The 19,045-nt window shown below is 39.6% G+C and overlaps 2 protein-coding genes across 2 annotated transcripts; one reads left to right on the plus strand and one right to left on the minus strand.

The window, feature by feature from the left end:
• Positions 1 to 32: 32 nt before the first annotated feature.
• On the minus strand, positions 33 to 8,623 carry tmprss13a (transmembrane serine protease 13a). Its single transcript, XM_067508178.1, has 13 exons — positions 8,405 to 8,623; positions 6,130 to 6,304; positions 5,902 to 6,012; positions 5,511 to 5,675; positions 4,957 to 5,083; positions 4,376 to 4,471; positions 4,083 to 4,126; positions 2,895 to 3,057; positions 2,537 to 2,715; positions 2,289 to 2,387; positions 1,568 to 1,710; positions 1,319 to 1,471; positions 33 to 1,201 (listed from the first exon to the last, which is right to left on the minus strand). Exons 1-13 carry the CDS (start codon positions 8,420 to 8,422, stop codon positions 1,187 to 1,189), a joined length of 1,488 nt encoding a protein of 495 aa, XP_067364279.1. The 5' UTR covers positions 8,423 to 8,623; the 3' UTR covers positions 33 to 1,186.
• An 856-nt stretch (positions 8,624 to 9,479) lies between these two features.
• Positions 9,480 to 15,997, plus strand: il10ra (interleukin 10 receptor, alpha). Its single transcript, XM_067507035.1, has 8 exons — positions 9,480 to 9,565; positions 11,710 to 12,224; positions 12,744 to 12,858; positions 13,124 to 13,293; positions 13,390 to 13,535; positions 13,843 to 14,011; positions 14,121 to 14,239; positions 14,468 to 15,997. The coding sequence occupies exons 2-8, from the start codon at positions 12,134 to 12,136 to the stop codon at positions 15,398 to 15,400; spliced, it is 1,743 nt and encodes a 580-aa protein (XP_067363136.1). The 5' UTR covers positions 9,480 to 9,565; positions 11,710 to 12,133; the 3' UTR covers positions 15,401 to 15,997.
• The last annotated feature ends 3,048 nt before the right edge of the window (positions 15,998 to 19,045 follow it).

The following is a 19,045-nucleotide window of genomic DNA, read 5'->3' on the forward strand; positions in this document are numbered from 1 at the left end:
GAGGGTCTTGTGACCAGGCTTCAGCCTATCAATAATCACTCCTTAATAAGGATTTTGCATGATTTTTACTTTACAAGCTTGCATTTTGTATGCTCAGACTCCCACATTTAAAGTACAATTTCACTGATATTGAGCTTGGTTCAGCATGGGTAGTACATGTCATTAAAATCTCTCTGACTTGCCCATATTAAAATATTTCTCTACTTCCAGCTGAAAAATGCCTCCAGATGACATCACTTGGAGAAACCATCATTTCAGATTATGTCATCACATTGCTTTTACTATGGAGTTTGGAATCATGGTCAAACTGCTTTTCCAAAACTCCTCTACATGGAATCATCTGAACTCCTGAATAATAAAAAACTCCTTCGGGTGATGTCATCTGGAGGAGTTTTTCAGCTAGAAACACAGTTTAAAAGCATTAATGTACATTTACACCCTAAACTAAAGCCATAGAAAGCAAGTTGAAAATTGGTGAAGTTGCCCTTTAAGGCATGTCGACGATTCAGTTGAAAACATGCCTTAAACACATAAATATGACACAAACGACACGCATGTGGAGATACAATCCAAGAACAATTTCTGAAAATGTTCACAGTGTGAGTACAAGAGAAGGTACGGAGAGTGCTAGCTCAGTAAGGGCAACAACGTTAACGTTCTTCATAGAGAACATGTAACGCGTTCTTCACAATAGTTAACATTGAAAAGCCTGAGATGTGCCCTAAAGAGAAAAAAACACACCTCTACAATCGTACACCCACTTTAGTGTATCATTGTCAAACCGTTTGATTGGCACAGACAGCTCATTCAACACATACATGTAAAACATAATTGTACCATATAACTGAGACACCGAGAGACAGAAGAGTAAAATCATGAATGCAACACTGAGGTCTGTGCATTGATTACCATTAATCAATAACCAGACTCAGGTAGTGTAATGTGCATAACAGCCATGTGATAGAGAAGGATTATAGGCAAGACAAAACACAAAGAGCAAATTCACTTTGTGCATTTTGTTTGTCTTCAGCTCCCCCAACCCAAAGCCTTTCACCCCTGTGTCTTTGTGTTTATGATACATCCACATCACTTCATTTTCCGCAGTATGTATGAAACCATCCATGTCTCTAAAACAACTTCATATTGTTGACTTCACTCGGCGAAGCAGACCACCAACAAAGGGACATCATGGTCTCTCTTGCTGTAAGAGACACGGGGGATTTGAGATGGTGAGAGTGTGAAACAACAATAAGTCTAAATGCATCCTGATTCCTGTTGATGTCAAACCCTATTTTGTTGCTCCATCTGTTTTTCATACCTGCATATTGCTATAGATCCAGGAGAGAACACTGCTGACTTTGGTGTAGACGCCTGGTTTGTTTTTCTCACCACAGCCAGTTCCCCAGCTGGTGATGCCCACCAGGTACCATCGACTGTCTGCTTGACAGACCAAAGGTCCACCGCTGTCACCCTGGAAAACATTGTTTATGCGTAGTTAATGTAGGTTTTGCTCCAAAGTTTGCTGGACCTTAAAAGATCATTGTACAGTATATTTATCCCTCAGTACCTGACAAGCATCTTTGCCACCTTCCATGTCTCCAGCACAGATCATGTTCTTGGTGATGGAGCTTCCATACACCCGTGGGTTGCTACACTGCTGACTATCGATGATGTTCACAGGCACTTCCATCAGATTCCTGGACACGATGCCTGTATTGGAGAAACAAATATGCAGGCATTGTTAACTATATTGCATGTGAAGCTTTATAAGATTAACTGGTAAATACATCCAATGTCATAGCAACGACTAGCCAACTGTTTTTTCTCCCCACATTACTCTCAGACATGACTATTCTTGGCAGTGTGTATATTCACTTTCCCTGTTAGGGGGCAGCTGTTCCACACCTGCATTCTCATTTTATGGTTGGCACCAATACGCAGAGGACATACATCAGTCACTCTCTGACAGGTCATCCATGTTCCCTTAGGTGGTCCAAACATTTATATATTTATTTTTTGTTGTCAATTGTATTTCTCCCATTGACCTGCCTAAGACCAGGCCTAGTGTCACATGAATTCATTTATTTGTTATTATACCAGAGAGGCTAAAACATATTTTCCCGACCTAGTTTCCTAATACAGTATATGCAGGAAACATAATCACATCATAGTGTTACTTGTCCATACAACTGTACAGTTTTTCAACCCATCTTTCCGCTGCAGTTGACCCAATAAAATAAATAAACCTGACTATGTAATTAGTTATATTTTTCGGATAAATTTGTTACCTGATCCTGCAACAGTAGTGCCAAAGCCTGATGTCCAGCATTTGGTTCCTTGGGGAAATTGCTTGTCAAAAGCTGGCAGACAAGCTGGCAGGATTTTATCTTGATAACACAAAAATAATTTACCAGTAAACATGTGTACGCAGATAGATGAGATGCTCACATGCACAAATAGACTGGGCTGTTCAAATCAGATTACCAGTATGACATAGCAGAGAGGCAAAAACATTTGCAGAGCAAATGTAACTGACCAGTGAAAAAAACTGGAGATGTAAGTTTGAGCAGAGCAACATCTTGGTCATTAGTTTTGTTGTTGTAGTTCTCGTTGAGAAGGATCTTCTTCACCAGGTAAGGGGGAGGTAGTTTCTCCAGAGATATTGATCCAGCATACACTTTCCAGTTCTCCACTAAGAGCACCAAGCTGTTGCTCCTGCAACACAGATGCGATGGTATGCAACTGACTCATACGGATTTAGCCCAGGTGCTCATACTTTTGCTAAGAAGAATCTGAATCTGTGCAGTTTCACTGGAATTTAGATAAGCATTCCTTCTCTCAACAATGTATGAATTCTGTTTTAGGACTAAACAATATATTCTTGAGTCACTTACCTGGGGAAGCAGTGGGCAGCAGTTAGCACAAAATCAGGAGCGATAAGAACCCCACCACACACGTGGTATCCCCTAAAGTGGAGCGACAACTGCCAAGGCCACTGACCCATCTTAGATACACTGCCCCCAATAATCCGGGATGCTGCCTGCTGCTGACCACAGTCTAGGAAGGAGAGATAATGTAAGATGCTGTACAAAACCAGAAGAATGAGAAAACTGCTTAGGCAAACATGCATGAAAGGGGGAGCTGGCAGTACAATACAGTATGTTGTTGTGCCAATTACTATTAAACATTTTTAACAGTTACATTTCGTCTCTGTGGTTCCATTATGTCTTCAATATGCTAGTCCCTAGACGCAGCACATTCCACAGACAATCTGCTAAATCTGCTAAGGAACATGCTGAATATTGTCTGCTGTGGCAGCCGCATGAAGGGGTCAGACACCATAGGCTGAGCAAATTGATCAGGAGGTCTGGTTCTGTTCTGGGGGAGGAGCTGGACCCTACATGTCATGGCTGAGAGAAGGCTACTGTCCAATGTGAGTCCTATGACTCCCTCCCCTCTACAGAGTAGAGTGGCACAGTGTGTTGGTGGACAGAGAAGCATGTTCAGCCAGAGACTGATTACTACCAAGTGCAAAGCAGAGCACCACAGGAGACCCTTTCACCCAGTGGCCATTAAACTGTATACAGTAAGTCATCCTTTTGTAAAGGGGGAGGGGGGCTGGAACTAAAACTAAAACTAAGACTGGACCATTATTAATTGTGTCACATCCTCACAGCCAACTTTTGACCGTGATCCCAAAATCATGGTCAAATTCTGTCATCATAGCTCACTACATACTGTAACACTGCTGCTTATTTAAGAGCTCTTATTTTTCATCGCTCCATTTCCTTTGTCTTTTATTGCTGAGCTTAATTGCTTTTGTGTTGCAGTGGTCCTGTTTTTAATTATGGTTCTGTGTCTTTCTCTTGGTCCAGAGGAAAACAGTAAAAAGGCAAAGCAATTTTTATTTTAAAACTTATTTATTCATAAGTCGTTTAAATCTTATAATGTTTTGTTGTTGTGGCATCAAATGGCTAAACATGCCGTTTGCTGTTTGAGTGTGTGATGGTAACAGAGAAAGAGACAGGGCTCATGTGTGACTGTGTGACACATAGCAGTAGGAACAGATGGAGGATCCTTACCCACACACTGCAGGGAGATTGTTTTCTGGCCTATGCAGGAAGAACTGTGTAATGCCAGAATCAGAAAAAGCATGTTAGTTAATATGAGTCCTTACAGTAATCTGTGCTGCTGCTTTTCTTTTGTATTATTATAAACATCTCCTAAAAAAGCCACACAGAAAAATTTGCAGCTATTGTATTTTCACCTGCATTTACAGTACAAATATTGATACATTATGATAAACTGAGGGTGATTAGATCACAACGGAACTGAGAATGAATGGGAAAAGTGACAAAGCAGTGATACTGTGTACCTGACTTTAACCAGACCCTGGATAGGCCCCGGCAACTTGTAGCTTAATGTCAAACCAGTGGAGTCCTGGGACGGAACTGCTTTGCTGACATAAGATCTGACGATAGAATGAAAACCAGTTCAGAACACTAAAGTGATAAACTTGCAGTTACAGGGCCCATTTTGTCGAAACAGTGCCTGATTCGGTAAGAAAACTCATTTAGGTTCTGTCACACTAAGACAACCCAGAGGGAGCCACAGGGAGGCCATTCATCCCCAAGCACACAGCAGCAGGTGAGGAGGAATTAGATGGAGCTCAGTGGCTAAATTACAGGTGGGAGATAGAAAGCTTCACGTTCGCCTGCTGCTGTTATACTTGGACCTGGAAAAATGACTGAGCTAGATCTCTGCAACCTGAAGTCTGAGCAGATTAAAATGAGGAATAGAAATATATATTTTGATGTTGGAGAGCCAATTTGAAGAGGATTTCAGTATTTAGAGCTACTGCTCTCAGAGCTTTTTATCAGTGTTGTTCAGCACACTTACAGTACGGTCTGGTTGGCTTAGACTAAATTATGTGTGACCTGAGTGGTGATTCCTCACCTTCTGAAGCCCAGCAGTGCACAGGTTTGGTCAGCAAAGCTCTGGTCCCAGCCCTGATAACACACTGGTAAGAAGCGACCATCTTGAGCTGTCTTGACCTGAAGACCATTGTCCTCACCAAACCTCACTGGGGAAGATACAAGAGTAAACAAAATAAGATTGCAACTTCTGGCTTTACACCTAAAATCAAAACTAACAGAAGACTCATTAAATGCAAGCATGTTCACTTTTCTTTGTATGCACAGAATTCCCTGGTGCTGACATCTTTTACAAATGCTGGGGTTAATTCAACCTTTTGTTACTATTGCCAATAAATCTCCCTGTCATCAAATAATAGCCCGGCTCCCAAACCTACTGTGTGTCTAAGAACTCAGTACAATAACTTTTAGACTGTTTGTTAATTTGGGGATGCTCATTGGGCTGTTTCCCTTTCTGTTTTTGTATTAGTCTGATTCACAGAGTGTGTGTGTGTGTGTGTGTGTGTGTGTGTGTGTGTGTGTGTGTGTGTGTGTGTGTGTGTGTGTGTGTGTGTGTGTGTGTGTGTACCTACTCACCACAGTTTGTTTCGTCACTGCCCAGTTGGCAGTCTCTTATCCCATCACATTGAACTGCATTGCTGGGGCAGCTTTCATACTTTGGCAATAGTGGATTCTCACTTCTGTGACCATCTTCCTCTTCATAGTAGATGATAGTGTTTACCAGATTGCTGCCATAACGAACTGTCATTGGGGTACAGTGGCCATTGATGAGAGTGACTGCGTGGTGATGCCTAGCTATTCTTTTTGTTTATTTCTTTAAAAAAAAAAAATGCACATGCACTAAAAACTGCACATACTTATGTCAAATACTTTATGTATTTTGAATGATTCAAAGCATTATTTAAAGAAGCAGGAGATAAATATAAACGATGATGTCCAGTGAACTGCATGACAATGTAAAATATACCACCAAGCCAGATGGCCAGTCCCAGCAGAGCGAGCACTGTTAAGGCTCCCCCTGACCCTGCGTAACAGCGTCCAGTACAATTACAGCAACTCTTTCTCGTACTGCCATGGGCTGGATACAGACAATACAAAAACATAGGTTATATAACAATCCTCAAAGCACTCTGTCAATAATATTTTGCTCATACACTCGCATCTGTTGAATTTCAAGGAAAATGTGTGCACTCACGTATGTTTAGTGGTGCAACTTGGTGAACAGCCACAAAGGGTGGATACTGAGGGATGTAATGTGTCTGGGTGGGAGGTGTTAGGCCTGGACCCAGGCCACACACCACCTCCCGATAAGGCTGAAAGGGGAGCTCTGGGGGCACATCGAAGGCGTAGTAAGGAGGGGGGGGGTCGTTCTGTGAGAAAAATTGTAAAAGGTTATAAATGAGGAGCAACAGGAAAAGGTAACTGTCTAGAAAGTGTTTCACTCTAATGAACATATTGTGATGTAAAATCTGTCTCTATTACTGCAGTTCTATTACCCTTGGAAACAAGCCATCAAGCTACATTTAATAGGCAAAAATATATCAGTTGAAAGCTAATAGATATGGAGGCAAATAACTCGGATGCTTGTGGTTGCCAACAGTGACCATGTAGCCCATTGTCCTCCGTGAAATTCTCACACTTTTATCAAGTCTAAACCTAAGTCCACACCTAGGTAACAACCTGACACACAAAGACACAAATAATGTTTCCTGGCAACAGTTACTATTACTAAACTATCAGGTTTAAAAAGTTCATTTCCTTATTCTACCATTGCTACAATGTCTATTTTTGGTTTCAATGCTCCCAGTAGCAATATCAAGCACATCAAACAAAGGTTGTAAACAGTATGTGACTTTTTGGGACTGGTACATCTCACTAATAAGAGGTAACGAGGAGAAAGGAAAGTGTCTAAAATTAATGGTTTGATCCAATGCAGTGGCGACAGCGCTGTTTTGTGAGTTGACTGTAAATGATTCATGATGAAAACAGACACACGTTAGTCAGAGTCTGCCCTGATAAAACAGCAGCTTCCAATGTTGGTAATACACCCCTTTTTTCTAGAAGTCGACTTTTTGTCACAGTAAACCGTTTTCCACACTGGTTCGTTTTCACTTTCTGCTTTGCTCAATGCAGTAGAAATGTATCTACTGTAAACCAGGATGCTGTGCCAGAAACCACACTGACAGAACAGGGCAAGTAAACTTAAGGATGAATTTGTTTCCAGTGGTTGTACCATACTGAATAAGGCAATATTACAAACCTGTAACCGGAATGGTGGGACATTTCATTAATCTGAAAATGAAGTATAATATGTTTCTTTCCCAGCTTTATGGGTGCTGGTGAGCAAAGCCAGGCTGTTTCCATGAGCTTAGCTATATACGAATAACTTCATCAAATAATATAAGCAAAATGATAAACTACTTTATTTTTTAGTAAATTGACTAGTTCGACATCTGTTGCCAGTTTCTGTCACTGTCTTGATGACTGAATGTACTAATGTCAACCAAACCAGCAAGTTTTAATTCAACGTTAAAAAATAAATTAAGGCACTGTACGGAGTAAGGATGGACACATATATAGACAGTTTACACCCCACTTAAAGAACAAAAGGGCTGAGCTGAAATAGGTGGAGGAGCAGGTTCATTGTATTTCCCAGCAGAATACAGTACACTTGGATCACATTACCCCGTTTGTCTAGTGACTGTTATCATAGCAAATACTGGAAAAAAATACAGGAGAAACAAGAGGACTCGTATGACATTTAAAATGTCTGTTTCGCCCAAACAAAAGCTAAGATAAAGTTACAGAATCAGGCCACTGCATTTCCAACATACTGTGTACTATCAGACCTTGACAAACACATATGTAATATTTCTGTTTTATTAAACAGTAGACTGAGTTAGAGCAATAAACCTTTTCATTTCAACCTGTGTAGCAAAAGAGTACATGGCATGCTTCTTAAAAATATAGTTCTGCACTCTTTAGAGCATATTGCACCTGTTATCCTTAGATGGTTAAATTGAATTCATAACACGCCACACAATGCATCTAAAAAGGTTTTAAACACATAAATTGTTGTGCTGAGAAAATTTCCCTACTTCCTGAGATTAATAAATCTAAATTATAATCTGTTTTTATGTCTGAATATACATTGGCAAAAAGATGAAACCGAGCATTTTTTTCTTGGCAAAATCTACGGTATATTTCTGTTCCTGCTTGCTGGATATTGAAACACTAATTAAAGTATAATCTCTGCACAGCTACAACACCCTGAACCCCTCTGGAGGCCACATACACTGACAGACAACACAGGACACTCCAACACTGTAAAGTGGTTACAGAGAGCAAGAACCAGCCTTAACCCGCCGGCAAGTACTGTTTGAGTAGTACTTAGATACTCAGTGGCAAGAAGAACAAGGATTTTGTGTCTTACTGTACAAGTATAAGAGACCCACAGAGGGAGAACCTACCGCGTCATGTTTTGCCATCGGACCCAAAGCAGCAAAGAGTGGAGAGTGGTGAGAGCAGGTGGGTAGATACTTTTTCACGTCCAGGTATTTACTTAGTCACGGAGCAGTGGTTAGAGCATGGTGGTGACACGGTAAACACCTTTCCTTTCTATGCAACTGTGTTTTTGTCACTGATCTGCATCCAAGCAATGACAGGTAAGTCTGTCTTAGTACTCCCTCCCTAACACCTCCTCCTTCCAGTCTCCATCCGTCTCTCGAGTTTTAGTCATCTTCTTCCAGAGACGGGTGTGTCCGGCAAAGGTGCCAGATATTGTTAAACTCAGTTATGGCTTAAATGACACCAGCTGACACTTCAGCCTCTCCAAAGTCCTACCGGTAAATTTTGCCCAACAACACTTTGAGGAACGACAGTTTGAGGAAATGCTGGATAAATTACGGTCTCTCAGTGAATAATGGAAATAAATGTAATAATTAAAGCTGCTCAGTGGCAACAGGCCTGACTGGACTTGGACCAACTTCCCGAAATAATAATGTGAATGTAATCAGTTTTCTTAATTTCACGTTAACTCAACTTGGAATATGTAGTTTGGATTTTCAAGCCAATTTAGAAGATCTAAACATTGTTGCTGTCCTGACTTGACATATTTCAGCTTTTTATATGAATGATTTAACTGCTCAGAGTTTACTCTGACTTTTGTACAAAATGGCTGCAGCTGGAAATTCTTCATGTGAACGTATGTGTTCACATGGGTTCACATATGCCTGTAGGTGTGAATCTGAGTGTGAATGGTTGTCTCTCTGTGTTTGCCCGTGAGAATTATTAAAGCAAAGTAAAATGTGTTTTTAAAGCAGCGTTCAAACTTTCTTTTCTGCAGTGAACGACTGAAACGATCTATAGTGCACTCCTTAAAATGAGTGGGTATGAGTGTATTGTTTCATTTCTGTTTGTGATTTTCAGCATCTTAACATTTTTGTTATTGACACAGTGGTTCTTGTTTCTGTTCACTTTTTTTGATTCACTTTCAAAGTTCTCTGTAGTTCCCCAAAGTCTTTCAGCAGACTTTTAGTCTCTTACCCTCAATTTTTGTTTTCTCTCTTTTCACCATTGCCGTAATGCCTGGTTTATAACGTATTCAGGTCTGGAGACCCCATGTGCAGCCGGTAATTGGTTTTTTTTATCTCCCCTAGTAGCTTGTCTCTGTTTCAACAGTTTTAATTCTCAGAGCATAATAGTTCTGCATCATTCATCCTGATACAACACATACTTACGGCATTAGCTTAGATGGTAAGGCAGTTCACAACCGGTCCAGGCTAAGTGTCGTTGGGCAAGATCGGTGGGTCAGGTAAGCACCTTGCACAGCAGGTCTGCGTGTGTGAATGAGAAGCAACATTGTAAAGCAGGTAATATGAAAATAAATAACCATGAATGTTAAGCACATCAGTACAACATAAAAAAGCATGAGAAAGAAACTGAAAGCAAGGACTTGTCTTCTAAACAGAAGTTTTGTGTCTCATTATTCATCTATTTAGAATAATGATTTGTATATTTTTTGTCATTTTGTGGTGATTTATAGCTATTGTTTGTCTGTATTCTAAGACCTTTGATATTCTTTAAGTCTTTGAGTGGGTCTGTCTATATTTTATCATCATGGACATAGTGAGTGATTTACTGAGTTTCACCAGTGACACTTGTGGTCTCACCAGAAATTTAAGGTGAGGATGTGTTCACTATAACACCACTAGAGGGTAACAGTGTACACAGTTGTTTCTAATATGCATGACTGCGCACCCCCAATAGTGTGATAAAAGTCTCTCATTTAAGTAGACCTCCTACAGGTCATATTGACTCAGCAGTTCTCGGCCTATCTGCTAAACAGAAATTGAAATAAGACAACACAAGGAACTAAAACTTCAACAGTCACTTGTGAACAAGAGGTGAGAAACACGTAGGGAACTTAGGGGATATTTTTGTCTATAATTAAGAGCAAAGTGCTTTCTCAGAATTGAACACATATTTTTACAGTTTAAATATAGATTTCTCAATAAGTTTATAGTAAAACAGTAAAACAATCATCAACTAATAATTCAGCTTCTGCTCCTGAACATCCTCCTCATTGCAGTAAAGCAGGTTTTCTGCAGACTATTAACTTATAAATGCAGTTCCAGTGGGACCAATCATAAACATAATGAAGATTATTTGCAAACTTCAAGCTTCATGAGGGAGGAAAATATTTGTTTAGTTACTGTACAAGGTCGTGAGAGACGTTTGGGCAAAGGCTGAAACAAATGTGAACAGAGGAGGTAACTGAGACAAGTGTTTGGCTCAGCAGTAAAAATACAGTTTTAGGGCAATAAATCCATCTTTTATTATATATTTATTGCTGAGCAGTGCAGCAGACACAGGAAATACATGCTGGTTGATGTGTGAAATTGTCAGGCCTTGTCCGAAGTTCCTATAGAAAAGAAATACTAATAGTCACTACAGTACAGAATGTGAAGCCATATTACTCAAAGAATGAGTATTGTTTTGTAACAACATATTCACCAATGATAACCTTTAAAGCAAACGTTTTCTTTTGAAATTCGAGTAAAAATTAGGTTGCTGTTTTTGTGACTAAGATCAGGTTTGGAGATACGTTAACTCTCCCCATGGTTTGAGATACAATAAGCAGCCTACACGTTTTTGGAAAGGTTGTGGCTGCGTAAATGTCACTCTGGTTAACATTAAGATAGACCTCATTTAAAAGATTTTATTTATTTCATTTTAAGACATTACCCATAAAGGAAAACACCATAAGCTCCATATTGTAGCTCATGATACAAAGAGTTATAATAGACCTACATGATCACAACTCATATGAACATATAACTTGTGTCTAGCAACAACTCGAGTGAGCTTATCTTTTACATCTTTTATTTAGATTTGTTGGACTCATCAAGTTTGAAAATAAGCCTATTCATTCACACTGCTGCATATACATAATTAATGTATACTTTAGCTAGGCTCTGTCTTTAACAGTTCTTCACCTGCTCTTTACAAAATCATCTGCAATGCAGCTAACCACAGCTGTAACATATACAGATTTTAAAAAATAGATGCAAAATGAGGTGCTTTTCTTTCTTTAAAATGCATTTTTATTGAAGAAAGTAAAATTACTAAATCTCTAAATGCACCAGAAAGCCCATCTTTCCCTGCCTGCAAAACTGTCAAAGGGAAATTCCTAAGCACTTCTCTATTTTTGTTTCAGAGGCATGTACAGTCCTGCAGTGTTTCTGTTTTTTATGTTTTGTTTTACATCCCGCAGACTTACTTCATTATACATCATCAGCCTGTTGAGCGTGTGGAAAGGGAAAAAAGAGGAAGGAAAAGAGATTTGATGAGAGACCGGAGGAGGGAGATGAAACCAAAGGGGCTGCGTCACTGATGTTGTCACAGGAAACACATCATTAAAGGGAGTGAGCTGAGCAAAAAAGAAGCGGAGGAAGGTCTTTGGTGTGAGTTATGTAAATAAGTCATTCGGTGAAAACAAAGTGGCTCATCTTCTTTCTTATCCAAAAATCAGTGTTGCTAGAGAACAGATATCTCCCGCTACATACATCAACACCGTCTTACATTCTAAACCGGTACGTGGTGTTGTTGAGAAGAAAAGATGTTTCTACAGTCACATTTGCCTCAGTGGATTGTGGATTAACAAACTTTACTGACAACCTTTTGTGGATTATGACTAAATGGTGATTTTGCGCCTGAAATCAGAAATGGATGCGAGAAGAAAGACACTGCTTCTTCTCTTACTGGTCATCGGCTTGTACTGTGTGTCAGGTAATTAACAACTTTTATTAGACTTTAATCTTTATTTATTTTTTTAGTTAAAATTGGGCTTATCCTGGAAATATTTATGTATTTAACCTATGGACATGAGTAAAATTCAAATAGAGAAATTCTGGAAGTTTTCCTTTTCTTTTTCTTCTGAAATAAGATTTTCATCATAAAAGTGCGTATGTGTGAGTCGTTGGGGAGTTGGAATAAACTTTTGCAGAAACAATACATGTACAAGAGCATGTCCCTGCTCCACTCTGGTAGTTAAATCCCACCTTGAGGGTGGAAATGGGTAAATTTCTGTTCCTTTTAATAAACACCCACAGAATCAGTATGGTCAGAGATCCCATAAATGATGATCATTGCATCGTTCTGCAAAATGACTTCCCTTTTCTCCTCTTACCATGTGTTCATTATAAATCATTATGAATGATAACTTAATAAAATTACTGTATCACCTGGTACTGAACAGTAAATGTACAACACTATGGCTCTATTTCATATTTACTTCTTCTATGACAGGAGTTCCTCAGCCTGCAAATATGGTGGTGAATATTTTGGATGGGGAGGTAATAGTCCACTGGAAACCTCCTGCGGACATCTCTTCAGACATTAAGTACAATGTCGAAATGGCAAAGTAAGTTTACCTTCAAAATATCAGCTATGACAGACAGAGTTACGGTGTCCTGTGAACCTACTTCCCATTATTTTGCTATTCAAATTTCTCAGAATTCTCTTGCACTTCCACTTTCCTCGGAGCTGCTTTGAATAATTTTATTTTAAAACACTTAAAGTAGGCCATTGGTTTTAATCATTTTTTAGGAGACTTATACACTGTATTGTTGATTTCAATTGGGCCTGTATGGCCGACTGACTCTAACCTGTGTGTTTTCTGTCCTCAGGTACGTTGATCGATGGGAAAAGGTGGACAGTTGCACAGGAATCACAAGGACTTTCTGTGACCTTAGCAGCCTTATACATGACTATCGTGTTTCCTACAAAGTAAAGGTTCAGCTGGTCAGAGGAGAGGATAGTTCTTCATGGACAAGCAAGAGATTTCTTCCATCTGAAAGTGAGCATAGTTGTCACTGTGGTGTGGCCTCAGTGTGGGATTGTATTTTCGCTGATTAAATTGAATAACTGTATTTTCTCACCTTTGTTGCTATAGGTGAATTGCTGCCTCCTTCCTTCACTTTGTGGGCTACGTCCAGCACGTTATCAGTTTATGTTCACCAAAAACCTATACTGAGAAAGCTCTTTCCCTATGGGGTCACCTACACCATCTACCTGGAGGAAAGAGGAGAAAATAATAAGGTATGAACAGCTTTTGGTTTGTTAATGGAAAACAGCAGTCACACTTTGTTTTGGGACTAATTGCAACAAATAAATTGATTGACAGATCAATGAGAAACAGACCAAATGCTTCATTTTTATTTGCAAGTAAAAGTCAACAGTGATTTATCAATATACAGCCAAGCTGTAATTAATGTTTCAACAATCCGGATTAAGCTTGGTTAGCTGAATGATTATGAGCCTACTGATTCTGGGTTATATTGTACAATGTGCTCTGTAAAATAACATGTTTTGACCTGTTTTGAACATTTGATTTTCACATCTACAGACTACAAAAGCTTACCTGAAAGATGATGTGGAGGAGGACCAGAGAGTTCAGACTTTCAGTCCTCTCCACTGGGGTAATGAGTACTGTGTCAGCATCGAGGTAGAAGGTAATGGAGCTCTCTACACCAGCAACATGTCCCCTAAACAGTGTCTGCATTTACCAGAGCAAGGTAAGGAGAACATGACTGTGTTTGTGTGGCAATAGTCTATGTTGCAGGTTCAACTCTGTAACACCCTCGCACGTCATAAATGTTGTGTTTTGTTTCTCCCTCCCTCCAGAATGGTTCATACTTGCTGTATCATCCCTGTCTATCCTGGGTGTGCTGACACTCATTGCTATCATGGCAGCCGTCCTCCTGTGTTACCTGAAAGGACCAGTGAAAACCCCTGCTGTACTGGTAAGTTTATTGCATTTGAGGAAACTGGGAATAACTGCAGTTATGCAAAAATGTACTGTGTGAAAAGCAATATCAAAACAAGAAAGGGCAGCTCACAAAGTACAGTAATTAGCTCATTGTATCACCTTTGTGAGCAGAGCTGGCTCGTAACACAAACGTTTGATCTTGAATGTGACTTTGTATTTTACTGAATATTAAAAAAACTTGTGTTTTCTCATCCTACCTCAGAAATCTCCTGTAAGTGGCTGGCTTCCACTCGCTGTTGGCGAAGGGACTATGGAGGTTGTCACAGACAAAGGGTGGTTCCTCACCAGTCACCAGAGAACAGAAGCCAAAAACTGTGTCAAAGACCCATTGACACATGTCACAGTGAAAGAAGACAGTGGGGAGGAGGACAGGAGAACCAGCCTGGACAGTGGGATCAGCATAGAGTCCAACTCTGCCGCAAACAATGGAGGAAGTCCTCCTACGAGACAAGACGACAGTGGTTGTGAGAGCTTGGGAGGATCGGAGGGCTCCACGAGCTGTCAGGCAGATTACCCCACACAGGACGAGAGGACTAATACTAACACAGTTCGAAAAAGGGAGGACAGTGGCGTAGGAATGGGCTTCCAGCTCGATTCGTCGCCCATACCTCTGGATGGACAGGAAAGCAGGCCTCTAAAGGAGTCAGTGGTAGGGGGTAACTATTGCAGCCAGAGCCCCTCTGTTGACCACATTCAGGTGTGTGACGATGTTGAAGAGTTTAAACAAATACATCCAGACATTGTTTTGGCTGAAGTGGTCACAGGTTACAGGGCTGGGCCCCAGTCGTGTATCTGCTTGGGAGCAGGTCAGTGCACATGGTGCCACAAACAAGGCCATTATGGAACTCAGCTTATCAAACAATACAGAGCAATGTGCATTGAAAACGGACTGCTGAACAGCAAATGTGATTTTGTGAACTCTTACAAAGCAGGACTCACATTTCCCAGTTATTCTGGAGAAACACAGACGGGCACTGTTGTGACGGAGGACTTAGAACAAACCTTTCTACAACTAGGAGAGAACTTTCCTCTGCTAAAATCTCTATCCTCACTTTCCCCGGTCGAGGGAGAACGGGACTTTAATATGAACAATGTGTCTCTGTCCCTCTGTGACATACAGCTGGAAACTGACTGAAACACCGCGGTATGTAACCAGAATCTTTAGAAATCATGCTGACCTGCTATTTTGGAGTAATTCACTCCATTTCCCCATGTGACACGCCGTTGAATCGTGTAATAGAACTACTTTGTGTTCAGGGAAAAGAAATACTCAGGTACTGGAAATGTGAAACAAAAAGGGGAGCAGTGAAGGGAGGAAACAAAGCACTCACCACCTTGTTGTTGAACAAAGGAAGGAAATAGAGGTTACACCACACTTTTGTTGGCTGGTGACTATTGGTTATAGTCTCGAGACCTTTTCGAGACAGAGATTCGATTAAGATAGAGACATTACTCTACCCGGTCTCACATATTTACCAGTGACAAAAATGCTTTGTGCCGGAAGTGAAACTAATGCGGGGAGAACTGCAGAGAAACGGTTTGACAGTTAGATTGAATGTTTGCTAAATCACCTACGCTAACAAAGAAACTCTCTGTCACAAACCTTCCCCTTATGCTTTCTTTTTTGGGAGAAATAAGGGTCTCTGTAAGCCTGTTGTTATACAGTACACTGCATCACTCCACATATTTTTTATGCGGAGAGGTGCCCAATAAAAGACTGAAACAAAGCTCATACATTTCTTTCTCATTTTCAGGTTTGTGCAGGGCATTTTGTTACTAATTCTTCTCTGACACAGCAAGTGACTTTCTATTTGTTTTAGCTACTATTGTTTTATTTAATTGACTCTGTAAAAAAAAATCTACTTATTTATTTCACATTGTAGTGAAAGTGCAACGATATTACAAGAAGCTTTCACGATGGAATGATCTGGAAGTTTCAGATATTCTGAAAAACACATTACATAATGTTGGGGTACAAAACCCATGACTTCAATCAACACTAGGAAAACCCTGAAAAACAAAGCAGTATCTATTGGAAAATAAATACTGTATGTCACATAGCTGGGCTTGGGAACCCCGTATGCAAATTCTGTACAGGAATGAGAGCAGTTATGTCAAAGCTTCTAAACTAAGAACCAATACTTCCTCTCTCAGGTTTCCACTCAGTATAAAAAAAGTCCCACATCACATAAGAATAGTGAACACATATTGTGAGATGAACTTTCATAGATACTCAACATTTGTCTCAGTGAAATAACATTTTGACATACTGGGTAAACACCCCCCTGTATTAGGACGGAGCAGACTGTGGTAGGACACTGTCAGCTGTGGTGGGACAGTCACAGGTCCTACTTCATCCACAGCCTAAAGTGTAGGGGAAGTGAGACAAAGTTTAGCTAATCCTAAATGTTGAGGCAAGAAATCATACTTCAAATTTTTAAATATCACATGTCAGTGGTTTTGCAGTAAATACTTACTGGTGAACAAAAAATAAAGGTGAGAGCAAAGCTTCTTCTTCTTTTCAGTAATGTGCATTCATCTGAGCAGTTTCCCTCCCGACTCACTGCCCTCCACAGCCACCTGTTTCTAGTTTGCAGAACTGAAGTCATAAAAGTCCACAGTTAGCAGTTAGTTTATTATCATAACAAAAAAGGCCCAATGTTTTTAACCCAAAACCGGGATCTTTTCCAAAACCTATATCTGAGCCTAAAACAAGCAAACAGTGTCCATTCCACAAGCATGTACTGCATCTTCACTATGGTAACTGTGGAAAACAAAGGCCCTGTACACCTGCTGCATTTTCAACATAAAATATAAGAATTGGACATTCATTACTGATCTCAATAGGGGAAACTGTGGGCCCCTGCTACACTCAAGGCACTCATTGTGTTGTCCAAGAACAATTTGGCATGTTGCCAGAAGAAACCAGGAACCAAACAGCTGAGCCCACATTTGAGGACCATTTCTTCACCGGCTGAATCACTTCTGTGACCTTTCACATTTTGACCAATCTTGAGAGCTGTTATGAAAATTAGGTTTTAGACTTGCATCTTATTAGTCGATAGAATTCAGCTTTTTGGCTAAATTTCTCAATCAAATTGCAACTCATTAATTAGCACACAGCAGACCCAGGGCAGGTATCGTGCAGTATGATATAGATGCCGTGTGCAGGCTGGCAAATCCCCTCAGGCAGCAGGTTACATGTACAGAATACAGAAAGTGTAACCAATTGATGGGTCAAAGGTTACCCAAATTTTGCCCCATGGGCCTTACAGTTTAATCAAGGCCTTTCAACCATGACGTTGTAAGTCTGTGACAACTTCCGTCAAGCTTTTTAAAACTCTTTAAAAATAAATTTCTGTATGCTTTTTGTGCAATAACATTCTGTTAACAAGAGCAAAAGGTTTAACTGTGCATTTTTGTCAGTCTGCAGCACTGATGTATATAATTCATGCATATCAAACGACAAGCTGCTGGTAGTTAGGCATGAATAAATAGTGTTTGTGACACTTTTTGACCACGCAAATGAACACAGCTGCAGACAGTTTACTAAAAATACACTCATCCCTTTGCAGATATGAAAATGTAACTATTAAACAGGGTAATAATGCATGACCAAGAAGTTGTTGCAAATATTTAAAAAAAAAATCTTATTTAGGAATCAAATGAAAGCAATAGACAAAGTAAAAAGTTAATGTTGGTTTTGTGGAGCCATTTTCAAAGCAACCATGACACGAGACTGAGCTTTTAACTGGCTTTTCGTGATCTCTCATGTATTTACAAAAGAAGGAATGCACATAATGGCTGTAGCTTTCTAAGATCTCATATCACAAAAAGTCTGTAATATTATTATTATCAGACAAGATTTTTGATAAATCATTGATTATCACTGATTATATGCATAGAGCTGTTTGTTCTGAACTCCATGTACTTTAATTGGATTATAGATGGTTTAAAATGTGTTAAAGAGATCTGAGATCTTCAATCTGCAGAAATGATTTCATCCACATTGCGGTACTATAAAATATACAAAAGAATAAAGTGAACTTGAATTAATTTACTTTCTATTAAAGTCATAAGAAGGTTTCAAAGTTTTATTTTTGTCATGTTTTGACTGAACCCTTTTTGTAACCTAACCATTTAGAAACCCTTTTATAAGCAGCTTGTGTCACAAAAACATCTGATACGGAGGATAGGAGAAAATGTCTAGCTTCTTTAAGGGAAAACGATGAGACATTGAGGTTCCGCCAACCATTGAAAGTATCAAATAGGCAGAAGATATGTGCATTTGGAGGGAAGTCACCTGCAGCTTACAAGAAAAGTCATCTGGCTTATTGCTGTGGTTTAGATGTTGATATTCTGCCTTCTCATAAAAAATTTTTCTCATGACCGTGTGGGTGTGTGGGTGTGCGTGCGAGGCCATATATTTGTGAACATGTTGAAGCCACAACATGATGTGTGATTGGTTTCTTCTGACAAATAGCAAAACTGACAAAAAGTGAAACAGGAACTATAGCATTTTAAATTCAATTTTAAATGTACGGTACATTCATTTTATGTAAAAATATGAATTTCTGTGAACATTTCCCATCAAATATCGCTATATTTCAAGACACAGTAAATATTTTATTATCAAGACAACTAGATGGTCGGCCAATGGGCAGTGTTCAAAATTGAAAATGACATGGTATGTCTATCCTCAACATTCAGGTTAAATCATTGTCATAAATTATAGCAGCAAAATACCAAAGGAACAGAAAAAAAACAAGATGTGCTGTAT

Source organism: Channa argus, chromosome 6 (genome assembly GCF_033026475.1).
Source record: "Channa argus isolate prfri chromosome 6, Channa argus male v1.0, whole genome shotgun sequence".
Classification (NCBI taxonomy): Eukaryota; Metazoa; Chordata; class Actinopteri; order Anabantiformes; family Channidae; genus Channa; species Channa argus.